Source organism: Lampetra fluviatilis, chromosome 2 (genome assembly GCF_964198595.1).
Source record: "Lampetra fluviatilis chromosome 2, kcLamFluv1.1, whole genome shotgun sequence".
Taxonomy (NCBI): Eukaryota; Metazoa; Chordata; class Hyperoartia; order Petromyzontiformes; family Petromyzontidae; genus Lampetra; species Lampetra fluviatilis.
The window spans coordinates 15,811,172-15,836,945 of record NC_136276.1 but is presented as its reverse complement, the minus strand read 5'-3'; the positions used below and the strand labels follow the sequence as shown (position 1 = coordinate 15,836,945).

Sequence of the window (25,774 nt, the reverse complement as noted above, 5' to 3'; positions counted from 1 at the left end):
GAGGTTTGCTTACCACAAGACAGCTTGTGAAGGGAGTTTGTGTAGTTTTGCTACTCCGAAAGTGATATACTCGATATGGTCCAGAGTTTGGCTTTCGTGGCCACAAACGCACCGTGGCTTTGTTTTTAATTTTCCAATCATGAAGGAGTTTTTGACATCATTTTTTTCTCACAATTAATGACAAGAACACCGATGCACAAATCTTGATTTCAACTCATTTGCAAGCGCCAAGAGGAAAGGGTGGGGGGTCCCGTGTGGAACGGGGTCCCAGTTGTCCCTGGCTCAGGCAGGAAGCGAGTATGGACCAAGCCCATTTCCTGTGCCTTCATCTCTTTTTACAGTTCCCTATTAAAATGCATCAATTCAACATATGGACATTTTTAGAGCTTGTTTTACATCTTAATTTAGCAGTTTGCATTGTCTGCCAATTGTATGTTAATTGTGCCATCAGAAACTATGCAGAGAGCAAAACGTGCTCCCATATCTCGACTCTTTATGGCAGCAGGGCCACATGCTACACTGGGGAATTACCTAAATCTGGCAATAGCACGGTTGGCTACGTACGGTGTGAAAAAAGTTCAACATATATATAATATACTTTTAACTGACATCATACATCATTAGTTGGTTGTCTTAATATAACCTTTAAACACAGCTCTATAGCTTTTATGATGAAAGCTATTATTGTGTCTATCAGACATGTAAGCCCTCAAGCTAAACCAGCTCAAATTTATAGATATTCCAGATTTAATTGGAGTTCCTTGCTGATTGGGACTGACACAATGAAACAACCTGTACCTTAACACCTATAGGGTCGTTTTGCGCAAATGGCAGCCCAGATTCAAAGCCAAAGTCTAAAAACTGGATACCCACATCTGAGCCATCAGTTCCACAACTTGCCACTCACTGAATTGCGAGCAGTCGTGCAACCGGTTCAGAGCACGCCATGCTAACCGCTGTGTGACTGTTCCGCCCTCCCCCCCAAATTGACAACATATGAGATGCAATGATAAAGGGTATAAAAAGTGACACGGACTACAATCTTAAGTCAATGACAAAAGCAATAGCCAGCAAAAATCTATCAGAAATGTTGAAAATACGGTCAACTGTTTAAATAAAAGGTGACAGGATTTTTTTGTTCAATATTATAATTATAAGGCAATGAAGTATAAGCTTGTGTGGATTCTTTCAATTACATTTACATTCATATTATCAATGTGATTCAGTTATCACAGCACCATTGGTATCAGGGCCACTTTTTCATTGATACAGTTACAGTGTTGCAAATGCATACACACTTTGAAGCTGAATAAAAATCTACAAAGACACAATTATGAACACAACACACACACGGTTGCTAAATGACAAGGGCTCATAGAACTTGACAAATACCTCAGAAAAAGGTGGTTTGGTTATTGAAAAGGACAGTGGGTGAGCGTAAGGGCAGAGTAGTTTTCCTACCACGCTGTCAAATGCGTTTCCAACAAACGTCACTGCCACACGTGCCAATTCAACAACAGTACCATCTCTAAACTAAATATCGTGTGTAACTATCCATATTAGCATCTACACTATAGTGTGTCCCCATGCAGTGTAATCGACCGCTGGGTGAGTCACCATGGTCAAGCATTACGTGGATGTATTCCATCCACAGACGGTCCCTTGCGGTTCCTTCCTAACACACAGAGGGATCCTTGGAGATGTCACGGTCCAGAGATCGTCAGAAAGATCTCCCTGGGGAGTAGGCAGGCGCAATGCGAGGCTGGTGGTGTGAAAAAACGAGTTTTCCCCATCGTGCCTCCGAAACTGTCACCAATTCCGCAACATAAACTTGCTAATCTTTCACGCTTGGGAGGAGGGTGGAGATCCAAGTTAGCTGAATGGCCACATACGTAGCTATCCTCCTGCAGGAGGCCTCTGCCGACACCAACGTGTCCAGGCGACAGTGCCACCGTCTTGAAAGTCGCGATCTTACGTTTCTTTACTGCAGGGACTGGATCTGCATGCTCCAAAAGGCAGAGGTGTGGACTCGAGTCATGTGACTTGGACTCGAGTCAGACTCGAGTCATGAATTTGATGACTTGCGACTCGACTTGGACTTGCATAACAATGACTTTGTCCCACCTATGCCAAAAGGTTACCATCGACCTCATCAAGTTGGCTCCAATCCTGCTCTGAAGGGGCTTGGCCCCCTCATCCATCGCACGAGAGAATACACCTTTGAACCATACTTCTGGAGACAAGTAAACCGTCGACAATTTCTTGAAGTAGGTCAAATCACTGCCTGTATTTCTTGAAGTAGGGCTCAGTCCTCTCTCAGCAAAAAATACATGCACCCTTGTTAACATGCGCCTTGTGCAGCTCCCCACCACATAAGAACCAGAAAGGGACCGAGCAAAATAGTTGGGAAACACTGTCTCCTGCTCCAAGTGAAGGCCTGATGCTACTTTTATGGAGGAATGATGACGGCAGTCTGATGACAACTGAGCCGTTGGTGGCCGTGCTCGTCTCCGTCAGGGCCCTTGCACACGAGCCAACAGCGAACCGCTCGAGGCCTAGCCGTCTCGCCATCGTGACCACATGCACTCGCTGTTTGTTTGTGGCAGCACTGCTCAATAAGGGCACTTCTCCGGCTCAACGCCCACACCAACACGGGGGGGGGGGGGTACACTTTTTTGCTCAGCCCACTTGGCGAGAGTTGTATGCATGTTGAACTTCTTTCACACCCTACATATCCAACAGGTGGCCTTTAGGCCTGGGATTGTTTTGGGCCAATCCATCTGTTAGCACCTAGCACAGAATGGTATTCACATGTCACAATATGGAGTGTGTCGACAAGCCACCTTATAAATAAACTTAATTTTTGGCATCAAAACTCCCAAGGAGTTACTCGGCCCAAACGCGCAACTATAGCATTGGATAAAAATGCATTTGAAGGGCCCTCAATCACTGCCACGATCAGAAGACATGTGCCAATTGTCACCAAATCCCACAAAAAATCACTACACGGTGCCTGTAGCAAGGTAAGTGGGAACAATGTTAAGTGTGCCATGCACATCAAACAAAGCAAGAAGGCTGCAGCCAAAGTGCCCTGTAGAGGCAAGTGCACCCGCTATAGGGAGCATGGGAGAGTGACCCAGAATGACCTTGCATGAGTCACGAATGGCCGAAGATAGTTGGTAAAATCCCTTCATGCCGCATCAAAGACACACGGTGCAACCACATGGTTGTGGGCAGTGATGCACAACTTAAGCTGTGGGAAAAACAAAACGGACTCGCCCAAGCACTGCCAAAAGATAGACGAGACAGAGCAACAGGGAGATATTCTCAAGGCCTCCCTGCCATCGGCCTGCAAAGAGGTGCGCTTCCATTATGCTGACAATTCTCCTCCCTCCTGACTTTTATAATTGCTTTAACCAGCACTAGCTGCTCAGCCTATGGACTGCTGTGGCCAAAAACAACGTAAATTTTGTAACCGAACTGTAATTAGACTTGTACGGATTTTGTTTTGTATGTACGTTAATATTCTTTCACACAATACGTAGCCAACCGTGCTCATCGGAGGTGCGGGGAAGGACAACAAACTCAACACAAATAGCAGTTGTAAAGAAATTTGTTTTCAGTTAAGATTTAAAAGTGCATAGCTCCAGTGGATTCCTGCTGTTGAGATGAGACTGAGCTGGATCTGCCTTCCAGTAGGTGGAAGACTGCACTCACTGCGAGTGCTGACATGCACACACAGCACTTACAGGGTGACAATGTGTGTAATGAACGGTAGATTGCACTCCACGGGAAGACACTCAAACAGCATCTTCCATGTATAATAATGTGCCCTTAAACGTAACAAATCTCTGAGAGCACAGAATGACAAAGGATGGAATGGCAGGGAATGGGAGAGATTGTGCAAGGGAAGGGGAGAAAATAAGCATGGTGTAGAAGGTAAGCTCTTTGGGGAGACTTAAAGGCAGCGAGATGGGACCACTACAGCCTAATATGTGTAAGTCAGACATTAAAGCTGTTTTTTTTCGTTCAGTAAGCTCTGGCTGGTAGTGAGTGGTTGTGAAGTTCCGTTATTGCATTGGTGAGAGTGGCAGTGAGACGGTCGGGAAATGCAATGTTCTATAAGGAAAGATGTTGGTCAGCGCAGCATATGTGCAGTTCACACAGCCTAATTAGCTACGCACCATTTTCTATAAGACAAGGAGTCATATTTAGGTTCATTTATCTGAGAAAGTGTAGCAGAAGCAGTGCAACATAGAAATGCATTGTTAGTAGCACAGTGTAAGGTAAGGTTGTGTGAAAGGACAGCAACAATGTTCTACCAAGGGAAGGTAATTGAAAATGCACAGAAGTACTCTGCTATGAAGCCACATTGAGGCGTAAAACAAAACCACGTGTCAATGCATCCAACCCCCATTGTGGAAGGGCAACAATATCTGCCACAACTAGTTGTGTGTGTAGCATACTTACCACATTCATGAACTTAATATTCAGTAATGTATGTGCTAAATCCACATCACTAAATGTGATATACTGTTCCGCATCTATATAACGCTTCCAGCATATAAATTCACAAAATAAATACATCTCAACGTCCTTTAATTGCCAATATGAAACACTGTTGGCTTACATTATCTATGGTAAAAAAAGAAAATCTGGAAAATGTAAATTTGAAAAATAAGTTAATAATAACTGCTCCTCCCCCACCCACACAAATCCTTAATGGCACATGTCTATCCATTGTAATATTTTGAAATATGACTCATGCCACATCCAAGTCAAATGCAAATGATAGACCACATAGGCATAATCAGGCACAAGAGGCTGAATTAGTGAAATTGACAGGTTAAAGGCAAGCGTGCATTTTCTTAATTTTGACTCATTACCAAAAACTACATGTGATATTTTAAATTACTCCTTGTGAATTGACATTGGTGGGGGGTGGTCTCGGAGTTATCTGGGCAAAAGTACATATAGATGACCAACATGTATATAATTTATATAGATTTTATCGTGCTAAACAGAGTATACAAGAGTGAATGGACACCCATTCCTCACGTCACAATGCCGGTTTATGTGCTATGCCACAGAATCGCTTTTAAATCATCAAATGCTTTGTTTACCTCAAGATGATATCGCCTCTCCTGTCTGAACTTTTACTCTTTGGCAATAAATATAAAATAGCAAGTGTAATAGGAGTCAAGGATTTAAATTAAAGATCAGAGATATCTGCTGGGTTTTTTTTACCTATAACCTAGTCCAGGGGTCGGCAACCAAAATAACAAGAAGAGCCATTTCTTTCCAATTCGGTACAAAATTCAGTATTTCAAGAGCCGCAATGCATCTATGTACATACGTACATATCGTCAAGAAGCAGCCCGTAAAGAGCCGCATGCGGCTCCGGAGCCGTAGGTTGCCGACCCCTGACCTAGTCCATGCTAAAATAAACTTGTATGTTTCAATGCAAGATCAGAAGAGTTCCAGATACAGTAAGTCCCCGGGTTGCGGAAGACCCGACATACGGAAATCCGACTTCACGGAAATGCTCCCATAAATCATGAAAAATATATAATATATAAAAATGTTTTAACACGTTAGTTACGAATGCGCAAATAGTGCAGCGCGGTGAGGTTTTGGATGAAGACAGAAAATGCCGCCTTCACCGAGCGTCACGAGAATGAAGGTAAATGGAACTTTTTATAGCGGTACGTAATTATTTTCATTTTTTAGGATAACGTTCTTGTTTGTTTTCTGGATACAGTATATGTTCCATTAGGTTAATTACGGGTAATGTTTGGGTGGATTATTCGATAAAATTAAAGAATGATAGGAGGTGCAGAGCATACGCATCGCGATACGATACAGGCAGCGATAGAAAACAGACGAGAGCGTGAAACAGCACTGAGAGAAAACGAGCGAGTAATCGGGTAGGGGGAGGCACAACTATTTCGGGCTATGGGATTTTACAGTAAAACCTTGGATTGCGAGTAACTTGGTCTGCGAGTGTTTTGCAAGACGAGCAAAAATTATAATTAAATATTAATTTGATAAACGAGCGAGGTCTTGCAATACGAGTAGCACGTGTATACGCTTTGTCTGCCGAGCGTCACGTGATCACAACTGATATTCGAGTGCTTTGATATACGAGTGCTTTGGATTACAAACACGTTTCCGGAACGAATTATGCTCGCAATTCCAAGGTTTTACTGTATCTTGATTGTGGTGGGGGAATTGTTCAGTTTCCGACATACGCAATATTCGGGTTACGGATCATTCTCGGGAACCTAACCCTTCCGTAACCTGCCTGTAAAGGGAGAGCGCAAATGGGTTTTATAATCGGGAGTGCTGGGTGCATAGAAGGTGTGCACAAATACAATCAGCAATCCAGGCGGCACCAATCAGACCATGTACATTTATTTGCGGCTTCATGTATACCTTTGAATACAATTGAACAAAATACATAAATTGAAAGATTCCTCAATCCCCCCGCCTACTGCTCACAGGCCCCGCCCACTGAACACAGGCCCCGCCTACTGCTCACAGGCCCCGCCCACTGCTCACAGGCCCCGCCCACTGATCACAGGCCCCGCCCACTGCTCAAAAGCCCCGCCCACTGATCACAGGCCCCGCCCACTGATCACAAGCCCCGCCCACTGCTCACAGGCCCCGCCCACTGCTCACAGGCCCCGCCTACTGATCACAGGCCCCGCCTACTGATCACAGGTCCCGCCCACTGATCACAGGCCCCGCCCACTGATCACAGGCCCCGCCCACTGATCACAGGCCCCGCCTACTGATCACAGGCCCCGCCTACTGGTCACAGGCCCCGCCCACTGATCACAGGCCCCGCCCACTGATCAAAGGCCCCGCCCACTGATCACAGGCCCCGCCTACTGATCACAGGCCCCGCCCACTGATCACAGGCCCCGCCCACTGATCACAGGCCCCACCCTACCGTTCTGCCCAACATCTGGCCATTTGCTTGGCATTTTGAGTCGAGCATGAAGCCAGAAGTTAACTGCAACAAAATCCCCATTTTCATGACAACAGCGGGATGTTTGGCAGCGCTCAGGCTTGTCACATGCCCGACTTTATTCTGTGGCTGGATAAAAAAAACTGAGCCCAAATGATCAAGCACAGAACAAACCTCCCTTTATATTTGTCAATTGCACCAATGATTAATGACCTTATTTTCCATCTACCACACTAACTTGAGTAATCCTAACAGTACAGGAAGCATGTTTCTAAACAGCTGATGGTGTTCATCTTTCACAACGTGCAGCTTCCTCTCGTGGGCCAAGACTGAATATCTCAAGCGCATGTGTGGCTCAGCAACTTCCTTAAACAGTATCTCCTAAAATGATGTATTCACCAAAGTCATTCAGTGTCTATTCAAGCATAGCTCAAGCTTTTCCAGCTATAATGATGTGTAGTCATCACTCTGCCATCCTCCTGTGTCTAGTATCGGAAATGGAACATGAATAGCACACACACACTGCATGTGGATCAAAGCATGACCATTTCATTCATTATGTACATTAAATTACGTTTGTTTAATCATACAGTATCTATTAATTATATTTCAGTCACCCAATTATCACTGTTGGCGACATACGATGTGAAAGAAGTTCAACATACATACAACCCTCTTATGAGTTTTAAGGTTGTATGTTATCTCCATATATATAAAAGGCAAAGTTGTGAATATGTGTGTCTGTTCAAAATGTTTAGCGTACTTTCCGACATGCAACAAACTGGAAATTTGCCATGTGAGTACTTTCCAGACTGTACACCATGCAAAAATTATAAAAATACACTTTTGGTTTTTTTAGTGGGGGGGGGGAGCTCATTAATACATATATTTTTTGCACGGCAAGTGAGCTGTGACGTCACATCTGTCACGTGACCCGCGCACGTGGAAGCGTAACGTATTGCAGTGTAGTACTGAGCGCGCTGAGCTACAAACCCGGCGACCCGAGTTCGATTCCCCCCCACCACCGGTGACGATTATTTTAACCGGTCCTGGGCCTCCCCTAGGTCGACTCAGCCTCAAACGAGTAACTGGTGTGGTGTGTGAACATCGCCACTGGGGAGTCAAAGGCGGCCGAGCGTGGTGAATCCAAGTCCCGGGCGAAGCCGGGCATTAAAGCTAGTCTTCAATACGATGGACATCGTTTTCCAACAATCTTAACATTCAATGTTACAAGTCATCAGATCAAAATCAAACACCTATGATTTGCTGTCAGTTTCATTCCTATGTGGAGCATGGATTATTAGAGACACTCCTCAAGAAATAACGTATATTGACAAATGTCTCATAGGAACAAGAACGGTTGTTGGAAGGTGAAAGGAAAATTAATTGTTCGACATTTGACCGCTGAGCAATAACACTTTATTATAAGAAAGAATGGAGTTAACCAATTGAAAAGACAACGAAATAAATGTATTGTTTATCACGGAAACAGTATTTCACTCAGAAAAACACTTCATTTCCATTGGACCTGATTTTTCCCCAACTTAAGAGATACCGAAAGAACCAAGAAGATGAATCCCTGCAGTCACGAAAGCTTTAAATCGAAATTTAAGAGATAAGTTTCTTAGTATCCAAATACTGTTTGTATTCTCAACAAGGCATTTGCCTTTGACTTCTTCTTCCTGCTTTCGCTTTCTCATTTCCCCAAAGGCATTTTCCAAGGTAGTGAATTTCATTTGCCTTTTGACCCTAGTTCAGACCGAATGTGCAATCTTCTGCTTTCAATGTTTTTTTTGTGTAACGGTTTCCCACCTCCATTATTCAACACTCCTCGTGTCCCTCGCATACTTATCTTCCCCATGTGTGTCCCCTGAGACACTTAGTCAAACTTTCATCAAGCTTCAAATAAATAACCTTTCCTTCACTAGTCACCTATTGTATGACAATTATTTCAGACATCTACCCACTGGACAGGAATAAGCATTAAAAAAAAACGAAACATGCACAATGTAAGAGTTCAAGTCCACTTGTTTAAATATATATTTTTGAAAAATTAATGGCCAGAACAAAGAGCATTAAGCTCACCACAAATTGCGTGTATGGCTATATATATAATTAGCCACATTTAAATTTGCAATCTGAGTACAAAATTAAATGTTGTGGCTTTGCTCTCCAACACACCCGGTGTGCTGTACTGGTGACGAATTGGCATGTTCTGTTTACGTGACAAACCTTACTAATTGGCTGTGTCGGGTGGTGGTGGGTTTAACGACACATTTATACATTTACACGATCTAACCCAAAAAACCTCTTATGGATGATACTGGTCGCGAAAGCCTACGTGTTAAACAGGTACAAATACAATTATTTGTTGGCATGTAGAGTCAATTGTACCAAGGAAACGAGGTGCATTGTTTACATGTAATTCATTTGATAACAAATCAGTGACAAAAGCTCAAAAATGAAAGAAAAAAATATATCCGTTTTTTGCATACAAAAATTCCGACAAAACATCCTCCCTCAAAATACTCTTTGAAGCACCACACTTATGATGTCTGTCTTCAAAACACTTACAACCCATTTGCATTGGCTCGCAAAACATATTGTGTTTATTGTTACTGTTTTGGTGTGGATAAAGAGAATTGTTCAGTTGCAGCACACCCGTTGAAGTGCCACCATCATAAGAGGACTATAAAATGTGTGTGGGCGCAGCACATTAATGGGAACCAATAGAATATGTAGAAGTGACAGAAGCAGTCAGTAAGGCAATCGAATTATACCATATGATATACGCCAAAACCAATCCAATCCAATGCATTAAATACACCACGTACATGCAGAGGAGTGTGCAAAACCACGATAATAGTAGCGTTATACATTTTAATCCAGCAATGTTTTTTTGCAGAAAATAAAACCCTTTTTGGTGAGCACAGCATGAATGGATATCCGCAGAAGTGATCCGCGAATGAGCACAATCACAACGCTGCTGTTGAGCGCCGCTTTATTTTGTCCTCCCCGTGTCAAGGGAACCTGACCAGAATGTGAAATCTATTTTGATAAAAGAACCCACCGCAGCCACTTTCACACAAGCATACTTTTGTTCCCGGTGTCCCCCCCGCACCGTCCCTCACTCTGTGGATCGACCCTCACTGCCGTGCGGCATCGCCAAGGGTGGCCGTGCATTCTGAACGCAAAAATCGCAGCCAACCTCGGTCTCCGGCAATTATCTCATCATTCAAAACACCCCAAAAGATTGCGTCCAAGAATAGCGCACGTAAATAATGCAGAACTATGGTTATTCATTTTCTGGTTACCGAATTAATACATTATAAGGTTGTGCTCATTACACACACAAAATGCTTGCCACAAATGAACTTCAATACCTCGCTAATTTTGTCAAGGGGCATACATCATCACGGAAACTCCGGTCATCCTCGCAGAAACGGCTTTTGGCTAACCATCGATCAAAGATGGTCACTGCATCGCGTGCTTTCAGATGTGATTCTGCGATCAACTGGAATGCTCTTCCTCGTGGTATTAGCAATCCACTGGAGCTATGGACTTTTAAATCTATATTGAAAACTCATTTCTTTAGAACTGATTTTTAAGTTTAGTTTGTTGTACGTCCCCCGCACCTACGTAAGTTGAGAAAGAAGTCCAACATACATACATTGCAGGAAAGTAACGTGAATAAATAATGATGGTGCAGGAAATTGAACCGCTACACCGGGAATTAATTGCAATGAATTCCCTGATCAACATTTGTCAACTCTGCTGTGATTGACACCTCCGATTAGCACGGTTGACTACGTATGGTGCAAAAGAAGTGCAACATATGTACATAATAGGACAGACAGCTTTAATAGCATTACCTCTTATGTTCACCGAAGCAGAAAAAAGAAAACCAAAATGAACATTACAAACGTTTTGGAGAAAAAGAGCTGCCTACATGCTTGAAAAATTCAATTATCAATATGAGCCGCAGAAAAATTCCCTAAAAGCATTTTTTTTTTGCTTTAAAACTACGTGGGAAATGTATTGTGAAATGCTATTCCCTTCACATGAACATCATGCAGCACACATCACACAGCAATCCACTATTTTATAATTTAATCTTGGATGCAAACAAAGAATCGTGTACAAATGTGACTTTCCTTTTAGTAAATAGAGCACGTCGGTACATTTCAGAATAGAGCATATATTCATCTATTTCAATGTGCTCCGCTCCATGTTTATGTACATAACGTGTGATGAGTGATGACATTAATGGGCCTTGTCCTAAATTAGCTGCCACAAAATTGAACATTTAGCAATGCAATTCAATCTGTGGGCAATGAAAATGATAAAACACCGCTGTCACTGCCTTGTACGTTGAAGTAAAAAAGAAGGCATTGAAACGACAACATTTTCCAGATATAAATATCACATTCATTTCCCACAACTCACACACAGTATCATCTACAGCTAGAGAAAGGAGCCGTATTGCACTGAATTACAGCCGAGGCAATGCAAGATCAATTCGGTGAAAATATCTGGACACATCTTTACTTTAAATAGTATTGCCTTTTGTCACTGTAATTGCATCCCCCTGTGAAACGTTGCACAGCTTTGTTGATGCAAGACACAGTAACGATGCTTTTATGACTCTTTTCCTTTCCACAGTAACAGTGGAAACTACTGTTGAGAAGCCGATATTCACAAATAATGCATACAGCATATGCAGTACCGTATGCAAGGCCTCAACAACGTCCTAGGCCTCAGGGACAGAAATAATAATTCACTCAGTGTAGGGAACCAGGAAACATGTTCATTTTTTCACACCTCTGCAAGGATGGCTCCAAACCCCTGCACTCCATTTTACCGAGCCAAGCAAAGCAGAAATATCATAGCTCGCCATTCTGAACACCCAAGAGGGAGTCTTTGATGTATGTTCAGTGGGTAATCATGCAGCAAAATTAGGTTTGATAAATGTGCTCCAGTATTTCTATGCTGCTGAGAACCTACTACAAATCCTCTCTCCTATAAAGCCAAATATATAAGAGGGTCGTACTTTTCGTGTAAACTCAAATGAACCTCTCAGATAGGCCTTCCGAGGTAAATAATCGAGAAATGAATTTTTTTTCTGAAATGTTCAAAATTAGGTGCGATTCACACTTCCGTCTCTGCATTTTGCTGAATGTCATGCATTATAAATCTTGGATTGATTGATGCTATATAACATTTTATTATTATAAAAATGGGGATTTATATAACATTTAAAAATGATGTAGTCAAAGGAGTTGCTTTTTATTTTCAACAAAAAAAAGTGCTTATTTTAAATAGCCTATGCTAGATGGTTGGTTCTTCTTAGGCCGGTTAACACTAAATATTCTTGGTGCCACGTGGAAATGGTATGTCAGCTATACTGTCACATTCAAAATATTTATTTTCATATATATATTAATTTAATTAAAGCTTAACATTTCGGAGACAGACTGTGTTTAATAATCAATCACATTTTTAAATGAAATTTACATGAAAAATTGTACATACACCACAGCCCTCATTTTTATACGAATCGTACTAGATATTTTAATAACACACTGTTTAGAAATTTACACTTTCTTAAATGCAGAACATAACAAGAAAGGTACCTACATTATTTTTAAATGCACATCTTCACAATGTATACATTTTGTTTAACGCATACTCATTACAGATATGCATAGTATTGCCAGCAGTTAATAACTCACAGCAGAGTACGTGCGTTGCGTTGTTGAGTTTCCAAGAATAATTTTCCATTCAGTGCATAACTGGAAAGATCTGTATTCTGCCAAGCTAATAAAACCTTGGCAAGACACAAGCAGAAAATATGAATGAAATATACACTGTGGTTATTATTTTTTTACCAGGTATGGCTCCGATTAGCTATTTAGCTCTTTTTCAGAAGTGGCCTGGCCACAAATGATAGCTCTACAAAGCGGCCGTATCCTGTGGACATTTATAGCAGCCAAATACTTTAAACGCATGTCTCTAATTTTGTAGGGGAAAACCGGAGGACCTGGAGAAAACAACTATGCGACCACAGGGAGAGAGAGGGATGCAAACTCCAAATATACAGGCGTTAGGGTTGAGATCGAACCCACGACCTCCTGTATACCAGGCAAGGTAGTTAACATCTCGCCACCGTGGCACCCCATGATGCAATTTTATTGCGTTGTCAACACAGTGATGGCCCACTCTAACTGCTATTGCTGTTCACAAGAATTTAATTATGTCGCCTGATTAAACTATTTGTAATTACTGGCGAAACGTCGTACTCAGATTGTAAATGTTGTGGCTTTGCTCTCCAACACACCGGTGTGCTGTACGAGTGTAATGACAGGGTGACACCTGCCGGCCTGAAGGGGTAACTACGGTTATGGCTGCATTACATAATTACATAATGCCTTATGATGATATGATGAAGGGCCGTATCGGAGGTAAAGGTGAAGGGAGGAGTCAGTCGAGAAGCTCCGGGAACCATCCTGAAGGTTCTAGAAAGGGGGCGTGGCCAGAGCTTCGGGGCTGTTCGTGTGGGGTCTGGGTCCTGGTTGCGTCATCTTTTCGTCTTTGACCACGTGGACAGCCTGGGTGTAGCCGCGTTACGAAGTGTATCGCCCTGTGTGCTCTTAATAAATAAGAAGCCTTCGACTAGACGTGTGTCGGAAGTTGCTCACTACACACGTAACGAATTGGCATGTTCTGTTTACGTGACAAACCTTACACTAATTGGTTGTGTCAGGTGGTGGCGGGTTTAACAACACATTTATATATTTACGCAATCTCACCCCAAACAAATAACCTATATTATGGATTAATTCATTCATATTAAAAAGGTATTTTGAAGCGTTTGATTATCTAAGTCGGAAGAACATAACTGCATCAGGTTCTTTTAAACTGGGAATGAGAATTACATCCACGTAACCAATATGGGAAACTGTTGTCATCTGCTCTGCAATAACAATGTGCAGAATAGCAGAGTTTACACATTCAGTGCTGGATGGACAGATGACATTAGAATTAAACCAAGATTAAATGACAAAATCATTCAACTATGCACTTCATAGGAGAAGCTTTTAAGCCACTGTTGATTAAATGTCCAGCCATTGTTTTATCAGAATAAGGATTAATAAGGTGTGATATTTGCATGCTTAATGTGAAGTTTTATATCTAGATTATTTTAAAAAAATCGGATGTTAATATCAAGTCCATGCGGTGTGAATACTGTATTAAAGTAGCGAATTTAAATAAACAAATTAATAAAAGTTAAGGATTTCCTAACCCAGGTGACTAATGCAGTCTCGGCAAAGCAACAAAACATTGCACACATTTTCCAGGAAGAAAACCCTCGCTGCAATTAATTTATTTTCACAGCTTATTGTCTGCATGTGGCGCAACTCACAAAACTCCAAGGAACTTAACATGAAGCTAGTCTTAAGGTCGTGGTTCAGCTAGAATGGATTGCAAACATTAACCCCTTGACAATCTTAAAGGGCCCCTACCATTATCATTGACATTGTGAAAACATATGAACCATCCCGGTATTTGCATAATACAACTTGCCAAGCTCAACTATTTCAAGCATAAAAATTCACTGCCGCTTGCACACCACGTGGCAATTTGATTTCTTCGGCTATGTCGGGTGGTGGAGGGTCTTACAACACCAATTTGGCCCAGTCCTTATTAGGCCTAAACCTAAATTGCAGCATGAATCATGACATTAAAGATGTAGTTTTAGTCATTTTCTTTAATTTGGCAAAAATCGAATGCACAGGTTAGACGTTGTTCCATAGGAAGTGTGTCACAAATCCACCGTATGAGAAGGGCACAGGGAAAAGAACAAGGTGAAGCATGAGGGAGAGTGGCTCGGAGAGAGCATGTTACAACAGGTGGCTAGTGAGTAACAGAGAAGACGAAGCATTAATGAAGATGGAAGAATAGCAACATTTTACAATATGATTTTACATTTAGGCTTCTGGTCAAGAGCTTCAGGAGATGCAGTGTGATATTCAGAGGTTTCCCAGGAATGAGTCCAAGTGGATAGGTGTTTACGAGATGTCCCATTGTGTTAAGTTGTTCAACACATCTGCAGTGGAGTGTCCTCGAGTCTCAATACATGCACGAGCTATCCGCAAGCAACCCGTGTGATGTTCTCATGCGGTTGTTCGTCGCCGTCGACTACTGGGGGCAAAGGGAGTGCGAATCCAGAAGGCTTGACCGTCGAGGGCCACAGCAGCAGGGGTTCATGCATGAACTCATCTCCCAGGCAGGCAGGCAGTCAGGCAGTATTTAGCCGCAGAGTAAACCAAGGCCGAGGCCGCTGTACAAAGAAGCCGAGCATCACAGCCCCAGCTATTGCCAGCTAGCTTTTTCAAAGACATTGCTGTGGAGGGCATGGCATTGCGAGAGGAGGAGCACAGAGGGCAGCTGAGCTGGGTGCCACTCCCTTGAGAGAAAAATAGTGCCAACATGGGCCGATGCTGCATTCAGGCACTTAAAATATGAATTCTTCCATGACATGCTCGTGACAGCTGTAAAGTTTAATTTCAACTTAAGCTGTCAGTCGATTCCAGGACAGTGATATGATGCATCGAGCCAATGACTAGGGATAATCATATAACGGTGAATTTTGATATAACTTAGAAAAAGAGCCTATGATTGGTTTTAGTAAAATTTATATCTCATCCCACGCAAAATGTCACATGTAAATGCTCTCTCTGAGCAAATAAGAGATACAATGGATATGACAAATGTGACGTTTATCCAAATCTGCAGCTAGGTGCAATGCCATAAATACATGAAATATGCTGCATAGCTGAATGAAGACAGAGTGGTAATGAATATGTAAAATGACAACATGGAGTTGGAGCAATGAGATCAGTTCATGGGCAGGAGTGAGATGAATCGTGGCACTGCAGTGTCGCGAGGGATGGCAACGGCATGAAGGCCTTCATCCAGCAGTGGATAAACAGTGGCTGCCGCTGCTGATAATGATTATGTTTTGTTACTTACATAATCACAATGTACACAATGTAAAAAAATATCTACTTGCATTCAAATAAAAATGTCCATTTTAATATGCATGCAAGTACATGTAAATTTGAAACGTATTCAAACTGTTTGCATTTTCTTTTTCTCTCATTGCAATGAATATCGCTTGTACAATGCATTGCAAAGCACAATTGAATATGCACCGTTACCATACATGAAATATCATTGCTCGAATAGGTTTGGGTCAGATGACCCTGCATATTTAATATACCACACATAACAAAGATTCCACGTATAGCCTTGACAGGCTGTCGGGGCAAGTGCTGTTAGCGAGCACCTCTGAAGGCCAGCACGGCACACGAGGGGATGCGTGTCTCCCCAGTGGCGATGTTTTTACACACCGCGCCAGGTACTCATTTGAGAATGAGTCGACCGAGGGGAGGCCCAGGACAAGTTCAGATAATCGTCACTGGTGATGGTCGTGAGCGGGAATTGAACTTGGGTCGCCAGGTTCATAGCACAGCACGCTAAACTACTACGCCACCGCTCACCACACATAACACACGGACGCCTCCACGCACACTGCAGTATTGTCTAATGGCACGTTGCATTTCTTCAGCAGCAAAACAGATATTCCCAAGGGCAAATGTCAAAGCAGAGCCACACAGTTCAAACGTCTGCCTAAATGTAATGCTTCAGCGATTCACTACACCTTTACAAACACCCTGTACACATTTTTCCACGCGAGCGAAGACGAAACGTTCTTGATACTTTGCCCAGCACAAGATGGGATGGGCATTGCCATTGCTCAGCCAAGTTCCCATTTTGTCAGCCTGAGTCATAACTACATCTGTGTCTGCTTTAGTTTACATTGTTCAATTGTTTTATGACTACACACTGTACCGAAAGAACCAATGAGTGCACACTGTATGGCCATACATCCTGTGTCCATATGCTGGCTGCCAAACTCAAATTTCCTTGTAATAGCCCGAGAGTTGTGCTGTTTTTACGTGTATTTGTTATGAATAATCCACTTATATTCTTGGTTCTTGCTGTGTTTTTCCACACCTGATGATGATTGCTTGTGTTGCAGTCGAAACGTCGTGAGAATTTAATTGTTTTATATTTTTATAATTTTATTGTTTCCCTTCTACGTGACTTTACCGAAAGAACCAAGAATATGAATCCCTGCAGTCACGAAAGCTTAAATTCAAAATAATCCACTTGTTTTTAGAACTGTGTTTTTGCACATGTATTTTTTTTTATCATTTATTTCGCGCCGTATGTAGCCAACCGTGCTAATCGGAGGTGCGGGGGAAGGACAACAAACTAAACACAACAAGTTTAGTTTCCCACAGGTGGTGCCACAGTGAGTGTAGGGAGGATAAAGTCTGCCCACGTGGGAAACTGAACAATAGAATTGGCCTTCACCCTCCCTCACAAGAAACATCCACGTGGGAAATAACAAGGTTACTGATGAATGTTTCGAGGTGTTATATATGAATATACCTTCTATTTATTGTAAATATAAAGCCATGCAGAGTAGCACATTTTAGAGTGCAAAGTATTTGAGTTTAAGTAAAAAAAAATATTGATCAGTTGTAGACACTGTAGCTGAGCGGGTAGGATCACGAGGCAAACCACGGCCTAGCAGCAAGTTAAGGTTATTTACAGGTAAAGACCAACCTTATTTCAGAATCAGAATATTAATTTAAACTGGAGGAATCCAATAGCTGTAAAGCTCTTTTTCACAGATGTCCACGAGGAGCAGGTCAGAATGTTACAACAAACAATACAAAAACAAGTTAGGAGTGCAAAGTATAGGAAAGGTGCGCAAATCACTAATATATATTGTAATATATTACCGTAATATAACAATACATACTAAATAGTGAGTGCTAATTGTAGCTTGACATTTGTTTTGAGCTGTTTAAGACGTCAACTAAGGTGGGAAACTGTCCAGCCTTGTGTCTTGCTACCTCAGCGAGAGAATCTCCATGATTAAAACAGACACTTCTTTTTTTCTTAATTTCAAGTTTCCAAAAACACTTCCTGTCCGCCCCACCGTAATCTTCTCTCCTCACTTCCCCATGGTGTGGCATCAGTTAACCTCCTGAACTCTCTCCTGAAAGCTCCTTCATGGCTAGCAGACCTCGACATTGGCATTTAGCTCCCGAACAGATTGCCGCCATATGCAAAAACAGAACAGTTAGCCTCCCATGTTTAATATGGACGTGCCAACCATGGTTTAACGTGTGTGCAAACATGTCAAGAACACAAGATGCATTTTTCCCCATTTAGCAAAAATGTACCATTGTTTAAGGCAATAAAGGTGTAGGGTTTTCATAGTCTGTGTTAGTACTACACAGTTATCAATGAGAGGATTAGCTACGCTGCTAATTAATTGCAGTTGTGTATAAATATGTGAGTATTTTTCCATGTGCTGATTTTATTATTATTATTATTGTCTGCTCCTCATTTATTGCGGGCCGGTAAGTAAACCGATTACTTTCACAAACAACAACAGATGACGCATGCTCCATGTTTTCCCCCATTATACGTAGGTAAACAATACGTTTCTATAGCCTAATTTTCATACATTTTGCGTGTTTTAGTTTTTCCGGGGCCCCCCCTTAACGCCACCACCCTGGATAATCGAGAGGTGACTGTGTCATATCAATATTATACGATGCCAGTCTAAAGAAATACACTCTGCTAAACGTGGCACAAACCACCATCCACACATTTACCCTAAACTGTTGTCGTTTTAACCATAATCCTCTACTGTGCGAACATACAGAGTGCAGCCAAGCAAGCAGGCCGTTGTCCTTCCCCCACACCGCTGACTACGTACGGCGCGAAAGAAGTTCAACATACATACAGGCTGAAGAAAACGTCAATTTTCACGTGTGTCACAGCATCACGAGCGGGATTGTGTGCACGGTAGAAGGAACGAACTTACTGTGCCACTGCGCGTGTCCACGCTGGGAAACTTGCGGACGATGTGCTTAATGGCCGATTCCAGGTTCTTGTCGAGCAGGTAGGTAGGCTTTGCCTTTGGGTCACCACAGGCCTGCATGCCGTAAACGGGAGGCGAGACAAACGTAACACACATTTAAATTCATCGGCTAGCACATGAAACAATTGTTTAAAAAATATATATACGTCATTATCTCTTAATGCAGTCATAGTTTCTCATGTGTCATTTTTGCTACCGTATTGCCTATGAATGACAGACTTGCTAAACCTACTTTACCTCTTGCCTTCTGACATGGCTATTCAGTTATACTGGTACAATTAGACACAAAAGTTACGCTACACATAATGCACTGACATAACCATGACTGTAAATCCTAGCCTAATTAAGAATATAATTGTTAAGGTACGGTGTAAAAAGGTTAGTAATACCATAGTAATCATAACAATATATTGAAATAGTATTGTATTTATGTTGTATATTTGTGGATCAGCACATATAGACTTGCTAGCTTTCGGCTAATTAAATACCCAACCTATCAGTTTGTATCAAAATGAAACTTAATTGAGTTTAATAATACAGAAAAGCAACTAAATTTAAGGAAAAAAAAACTCGGACATCTTCAAATAGGCGTGCATGTTCGTATCATAACACCCTGCATATTTGGAATCTGCATGCTATATTCAGCACCACACTTGTGAGATTCCATTCGGACATGTTGCTTGAAGGCATGGAAAAATTGGATTATAAAAGGTAGCCCAAAGAAGGAATACACACACGTAAGACATGGGACAATTAAACGAGGGCAAATGCAAGAAGAGTACCCTAGGTGATGGGTGCAGGGCATCAGCGACGGGAATTCCTAACCCAGCAGTTGACTGAAAATGACCAATGATGATGCTCGACAACATCACTCGCACTATTGGTCAGCATAAGTGTTCGAGAGGGAAATAATGTGCGAGGGAGACAGGCCCCCAGATTCCTCTTCTCACCCAGAGGGGCCCCTTTGCTACAGCATGGTCAGATGGCACTCATGGAGCTGTGGGGATTGCTGCCGATGCACTTATCACATCCATTAAGCAGTGGGCCCTGTGCTCATCGCAGAGCCCTGATGGTCACTTCATCGGTGAGTGATGAAAATTCCGTCAAATAATGCAGCTTACGTTAAGCTTTTTTTTTATTCAGTGATTTTACAATATATATTTGATGAAAATATCATTAGCATTACGTAATGTGTATATGTACTGTATATAGTTTTGTATTACTATATACCCGTCTCTGCTTCATTGGGGTGAGCATGCGTAATGTCATATGGGTTATGCACAAGTAATATTACATTTCTGAATATTTATATCAATAGCAATAAACCAAATATATGTTCCACAATGTGCATAGGACAGACCAAAGCCCAAGTGTGCGATTCGCTTGTGCTTACATGTCCAGCTTATGAAAAATATAACATTGACACAAAACACGGTGTGGACTCTTGGTTGAAAACAGGCTCTAAAAATGACCGTAAATGACCGTATATGACGAACAAAAAAAAAGATTAAAGGGGTGCATTATAATAACTTGGGTTTATTAAATATAAAACTCCAAAAACATGCCCTCCAATAATCTGGAAAAGGTAAAATTCCAACACTTGTTCCGTTTCAGTTTACAAGCGTTACCTTCGGGTTGATTTTCATAACAGATTAACCACAGCTGTTCTCTACCAAAGATGAAAGGGAGAAGAATTATCATTTCTACATCTGCCTTCACTTAATCTATTACATCATGAGTCCAATATTGATGGCATTTTGAGCAAATGGCCCAGAGCTTTGAAATGTCACGTGGGATTGATTCCCAGGTCGGGTGGTCAGAGAGAAAAGGGGGCAGATCAGTTCAGCAATGATTTTTTACGGAACGTGTTTTACCTACATTGCAATGTTCTGTCTCAATGTCTATTTTAGTGTTTAAATAAATAATCAGTGATAATCTTCACCCACCAAAAATTGGTCGAGATAGATTTTTCAGAGGAAAATGCCAAAGGTCTACATCATGGTGCATCAATACCTGCCAAAAGGCACTGCACTTAGTGGGGTTCATGTTATAATGCACATACACAGCCACAATACCGTACACATTATAAAGTCACATAGGCAATGCATATCCCTATTTAAATAAGGACAGAACAGTTTGATTTCCGTAAGTCACCCACAGAAACATTGGTGGCAAACTCACGTTCCCGTGGTGAAGACAAACTATGCCCTTCTGGCTGCAGTGGAGTTGGTTCCAGGAGTCAAATTAATGTAAATACTGATAATACAAACATTACACCTATGTGTTTGTCTTTTTTTTCTCCAATTGTGTAATAATTATTACGGCAATAAATAAATAAAACATTATAACTCATCATCCCATGCTTGGGAATGGTTCACATATCTTTAAGTGACCTACTATCCACACCGTGCAGCAGCATCTTTCAACCCATACTGCTCGTGAAAACATGTTCAAGGCTTGATAATGAAGCAATTTTTTTTCGTCTTAGAGCAGGAATATAGCCGAATTAAATGAAAATCCCAATTTAATGTAACTGTTTTTTACCTAGTCATTGGTGGCCAAGCAGAGACCACCAACTTGCTAAATGAGAACTCCGGTTTAATGAGGGGATAAAAGCTTCTAGGATTCCAATCCAGGATCACAGCGATGCTAGCTCAGTGGCCTGACCTCTGAGCCACCCAGCTACCTGAAAGTGATCTTCTTCTATCTATACATATAAAAGGGAAATTTGTGATTATGTGTGTCCGTCCAAAATGTTTCTCGTACTTCCCGACATGCAACAAACTTGAAATTTGCCATGTGAGTACTTTCCAGACTGTACACCATGCAAAAATTATAAAAATACACTTTATTATTTTTTTGGGGGTGCGGCGCAATAATGCATATATTTTGCACGGCAAGTGAGCTGTGACGTCACATCTGTCATGTCACCCGCATGCGGGAAGCGTAACGCAGTGTGCCTGCTGATCGCGGGTAAAGTGAAATACAAATGTTTTGCAGGTCTAAGGCGTTCTTCGCGCAGCATTGCTTTATTATTTCAGTCGTTACCTGCCGTACGCACCCTGAAAGTTGTGTGTGTGTGGGGGGAGCAGTAGTGTAGTGGTTCGCGCGCTGCGCTACGAACCCGGCGACCCGAGTTTCATTCCTGCTCACGGCCACCACCGGTGACGATTATTTGAACCGGTCCTGGGCCTCCCCTAGGTCGACTCAGCCTCAAACGGGAAATTGATGTGGTGTGTGAACATCACCACTGGGGAGACATAGGTGGCCGGGCGTCGTGAATCTAAGTCCCGGGTGAAGCCGGGTAGTAAAGCTAGTAAAGTATAAGGAAGATAGAGGCAGACATTCGAGCAGGGTATTTATGCTACACAATTATATCCTGTGTCAACGTGTGTGGATATTATCTGTGGTGGGATTAAATGGTCGGATCAAGTGCTGTTTGAAGCAAGGAAGGGCATTCAGTCAAAATGTGACTTTGTTGCTATCGGGCAAAGGAAATATATTTATTTATTAGGTTGATATAAGTAGGCAGTCTTTGTATAAATGTGTATTTTATTACGTCAGAAAATATGGTTCTCCAGACTACTATAGACGATTATACAACTCAAGTAAAATACTTATGCGCTCCAGGGTAAACACACATTGCTTGTCCTAACATTGGTTTCTACTTAAGTCGGTGAGACAAGATTGGATAAAGAAACAGGGGACTCTTCTTTAAAAGGGTCTGATGTAAAGGTCATAGGCCGTGCACGGCTTTAGGTCACTAGGAAAAAGAGTGTTGACACCCCAGGTGTGAAAAGGTTTGCGGACTCCTATTAGTGGCCTTGTGTGCGACAACAAGCCTCCGATATTCACCGTAGGTCAAGTTGACGCTTTGCAATTTCACGGTCGATTTAGTTTTTGTTCCAAAGAGATTCACCGCAGAGGGCTTCTATGAATATGAATTGGTAAACAAAAGAGGGCTGTTTTAAGTAAACATAACTTAAAATTGGATTTTATTTACATTCCTCTGATATTAAAGGGAAAAAAACCTTGGTATATTGGCATATTTTTATAATGTTCTCATGAAACGGGATTTTTAAAAATACAAGTAGGCTTTGGTGACCAATATTATCCATAATAGAGGATTTTGGGTTAGATCACGTATTCGAATTGTAAATGTTGTGGGTTTTACTCTCCAACACACAGTGTGCTGAACTAGCATCTAATTGTCACGTTTTGTTTACGTGACAAACTGAACTAATTTGCTGTGTCGGGTGGTGGCGGGTTTAACGACATTTATATTTATGCGATCTAACCCAAAGATATAACATTATTTACTGAAAACTTTTATACTTTTTGTGCCCAAAAAATAAGTTTTTCACTGTGATGACATAAATATAACCAATCATTTTACATATATCAATCATAAATGGTATGCATATGCTATGCGCTGGATAAGTATTACTACACAATTGTAAATTATTGCCAGTAATGTGTTTGAAAATTACAAGCATCCTAACAAATTGTCACACAATTCTTCATGTGAAATGTTCTAAACTTGTCCTTTAGATCACAACCAAGACTCTCCTAATTGGACTGCAAATATGGGAAAAACTTGTTTTATGTTCCACACCACTGAGTTATGCAAGGAATACTAATACACTACATGGGTTATTTTTCTTCACAAATGGCTTGTTTTAGGTTTATGATACCGACATGAGTTCAGAACAAACAGCCAGCTTACTCCGGTGGCTGTGATGATTCAGTAGCGATGAAGGACAGAGATGAGGGAACATACATCGGCAGTCAAATACTGCATAGAGAAAATGTCAAGGCATGAGATTTGTATTCAGAGATGCATTTAAATACAGAATTATACGTTTTAGTAATTTACTTCAAAGAAATGTACATTCACAGGACTATAGTTTGGCAATAGTATGCAGACACATAGTAAAACATAATGTGTATTTGAGAAATGTATGACGTGATTTGTATTATACTTGTGTATAAAATATTTACAGCATGACATAAGTGGGTATTATAGCTTCGTTATTTGCAAATCAACTCAAACATTACTTAACTTTGAATACTGACATTCAGTAAATTAAATGACTGCATTTAACTAAAATTAAACATTTATCATGGATTTTTTAATCCGGATTAATTTTAGAAAGTGTGCAGTCAGACATGATCATTGCCAGGAGGTAATCGTCACAAAACAATAAAATTGCAAGGCATTCTGATGTATCCATGATATGCAGAAATAAAGTATTTCAAGAGTAAAGTTTTATCTTGTAAGACAGAGACACTTAATTCATTCTTTGGCATACATTTAAAAACTTTATTTTGTACAGCCTTCAGGCTCTACTCCACAATGATTCACAGAATTAATAAAAACAGAAATAGAATAATGATGAACCCTAAAACTTTTAGTTTGATTTACAGCGATGGCTTACATTAATCAGGTCACGTGCCCTGCTTTACCAACCTATATTGACGATGATGGTGAAGTATGATAAAATAACCTCTACAGCTGACATGGCATAAGACCTTCCTGCGGCAGTGGCCTCACAAAGGGCTGAAATAAGTTAAAATTATCTTCTTGGTTCTTTCGGTAAAGTCACGTAGAAGAGAAATAATAAAATAATAAAAATAAAACATAATAAAATAATTCTCACGACGTTTCGGCCACAACACAAGCAGCCGTCCTCAGGTGAAGACCAGGTCTGTCGGAAAGACAGCTTTCCGACAGACCTGTTCTTCACCTGAGGACGGCTGCTTGCGTTGTGGCCGAAACGTCGCGAGAATTTTTTTATTATTTCCCTTCTACGTGATTTTACCGAAAGAACCAAGAAGATGAATCCCTGCATTCACGAAAGCTTTAAATCGAAAGTTAAAATTAAATATATGTTTTACTATTTTCTAAATATCTTCCATCATATAAAAAAATATATATGTTTTAATGCAGTACAATATTTGAGGTTTTACACATTGATAATGCAGGCCAATCTTTTTAGCCAACAGACCTTACAAAAAGGTATTTAACAATCTACAGCTTCAAACACATTTCGGTGTCATAAGTGCTTTCTGGCATGTCAAAGCTAGCTAAGAACTACAGTGAAAGGGAGACACAAGGACATAACTCGGGTTGCAGAGTAACAGAGACGCAGAGACAAATAGAGACCTAGAAACACAAACACAAAGACAAAAACAGAGGTACACAACTGATTTTTTGTTAAAAGATATCCAAAAATACGTGGCAGAAATGCAGATTCAGGATCTCCACCGTTGAGGATTACAGCAGTTGCCAAGGACCGTGAGAGGGAGCCACGAATTGTAGGATTCGCAGATTGTTGTAGCACAGATGATATTATCAGAGTTCTACTGTATTTCGCAGAACACTATAGTCCACCCTCTGTATATCGCCATATACCATATCTGGTCTTCAGAAGACCTGAAAAATTTACATTATAGCGGTGGTTTGGTGATTGTCTTCCCTAACTTTATACCATTTTTTATTTTAGTATCTTAGGAACTATTGGACAACATTCTGAAATCTCACAGTGTAGTTCATCACCCTGTATTGGATAAAAGAAGATGTCACGTAACTACTTCTTAGATACTCTTTGGTTCTTTCGGTAAAGTCACGTAGATGAAAAAATTCCTGTAGTGAACACAGTAATTTTGTTGTGGCTTTCCACATGATGACGGAAGCTTGTGTTGCCTCCGAAACGTCGTGATTTAATTTAGTTATTTTCATTTTTTTTCATCTATGTGACTTTACCGAA

General features: G+C 41.2%; 1 protein-coding gene across 1 annotated transcript in view; it reads right to left on the bottom strand.

Annotated features, from left to right (window-relative positions):
* Positions 1-25,774, bottom strand: part of LOC144943483 (nck-associated protein 1-like) — a 122,172-nt gene that overhangs the window by 86,192 nt on the left and 10,206 nt on the right. Inside the window, exon 2 of the mRNA XM_078870962.1 lies at positions 18,948-19,058. Within this exon, the coding sequence (XP_078727088.1) occupies positions 18,948-19,058 (111 nt within the window). The remainder of the gene's footprint in view (positions 1-18,947; positions 19,059-25,774) is intronic.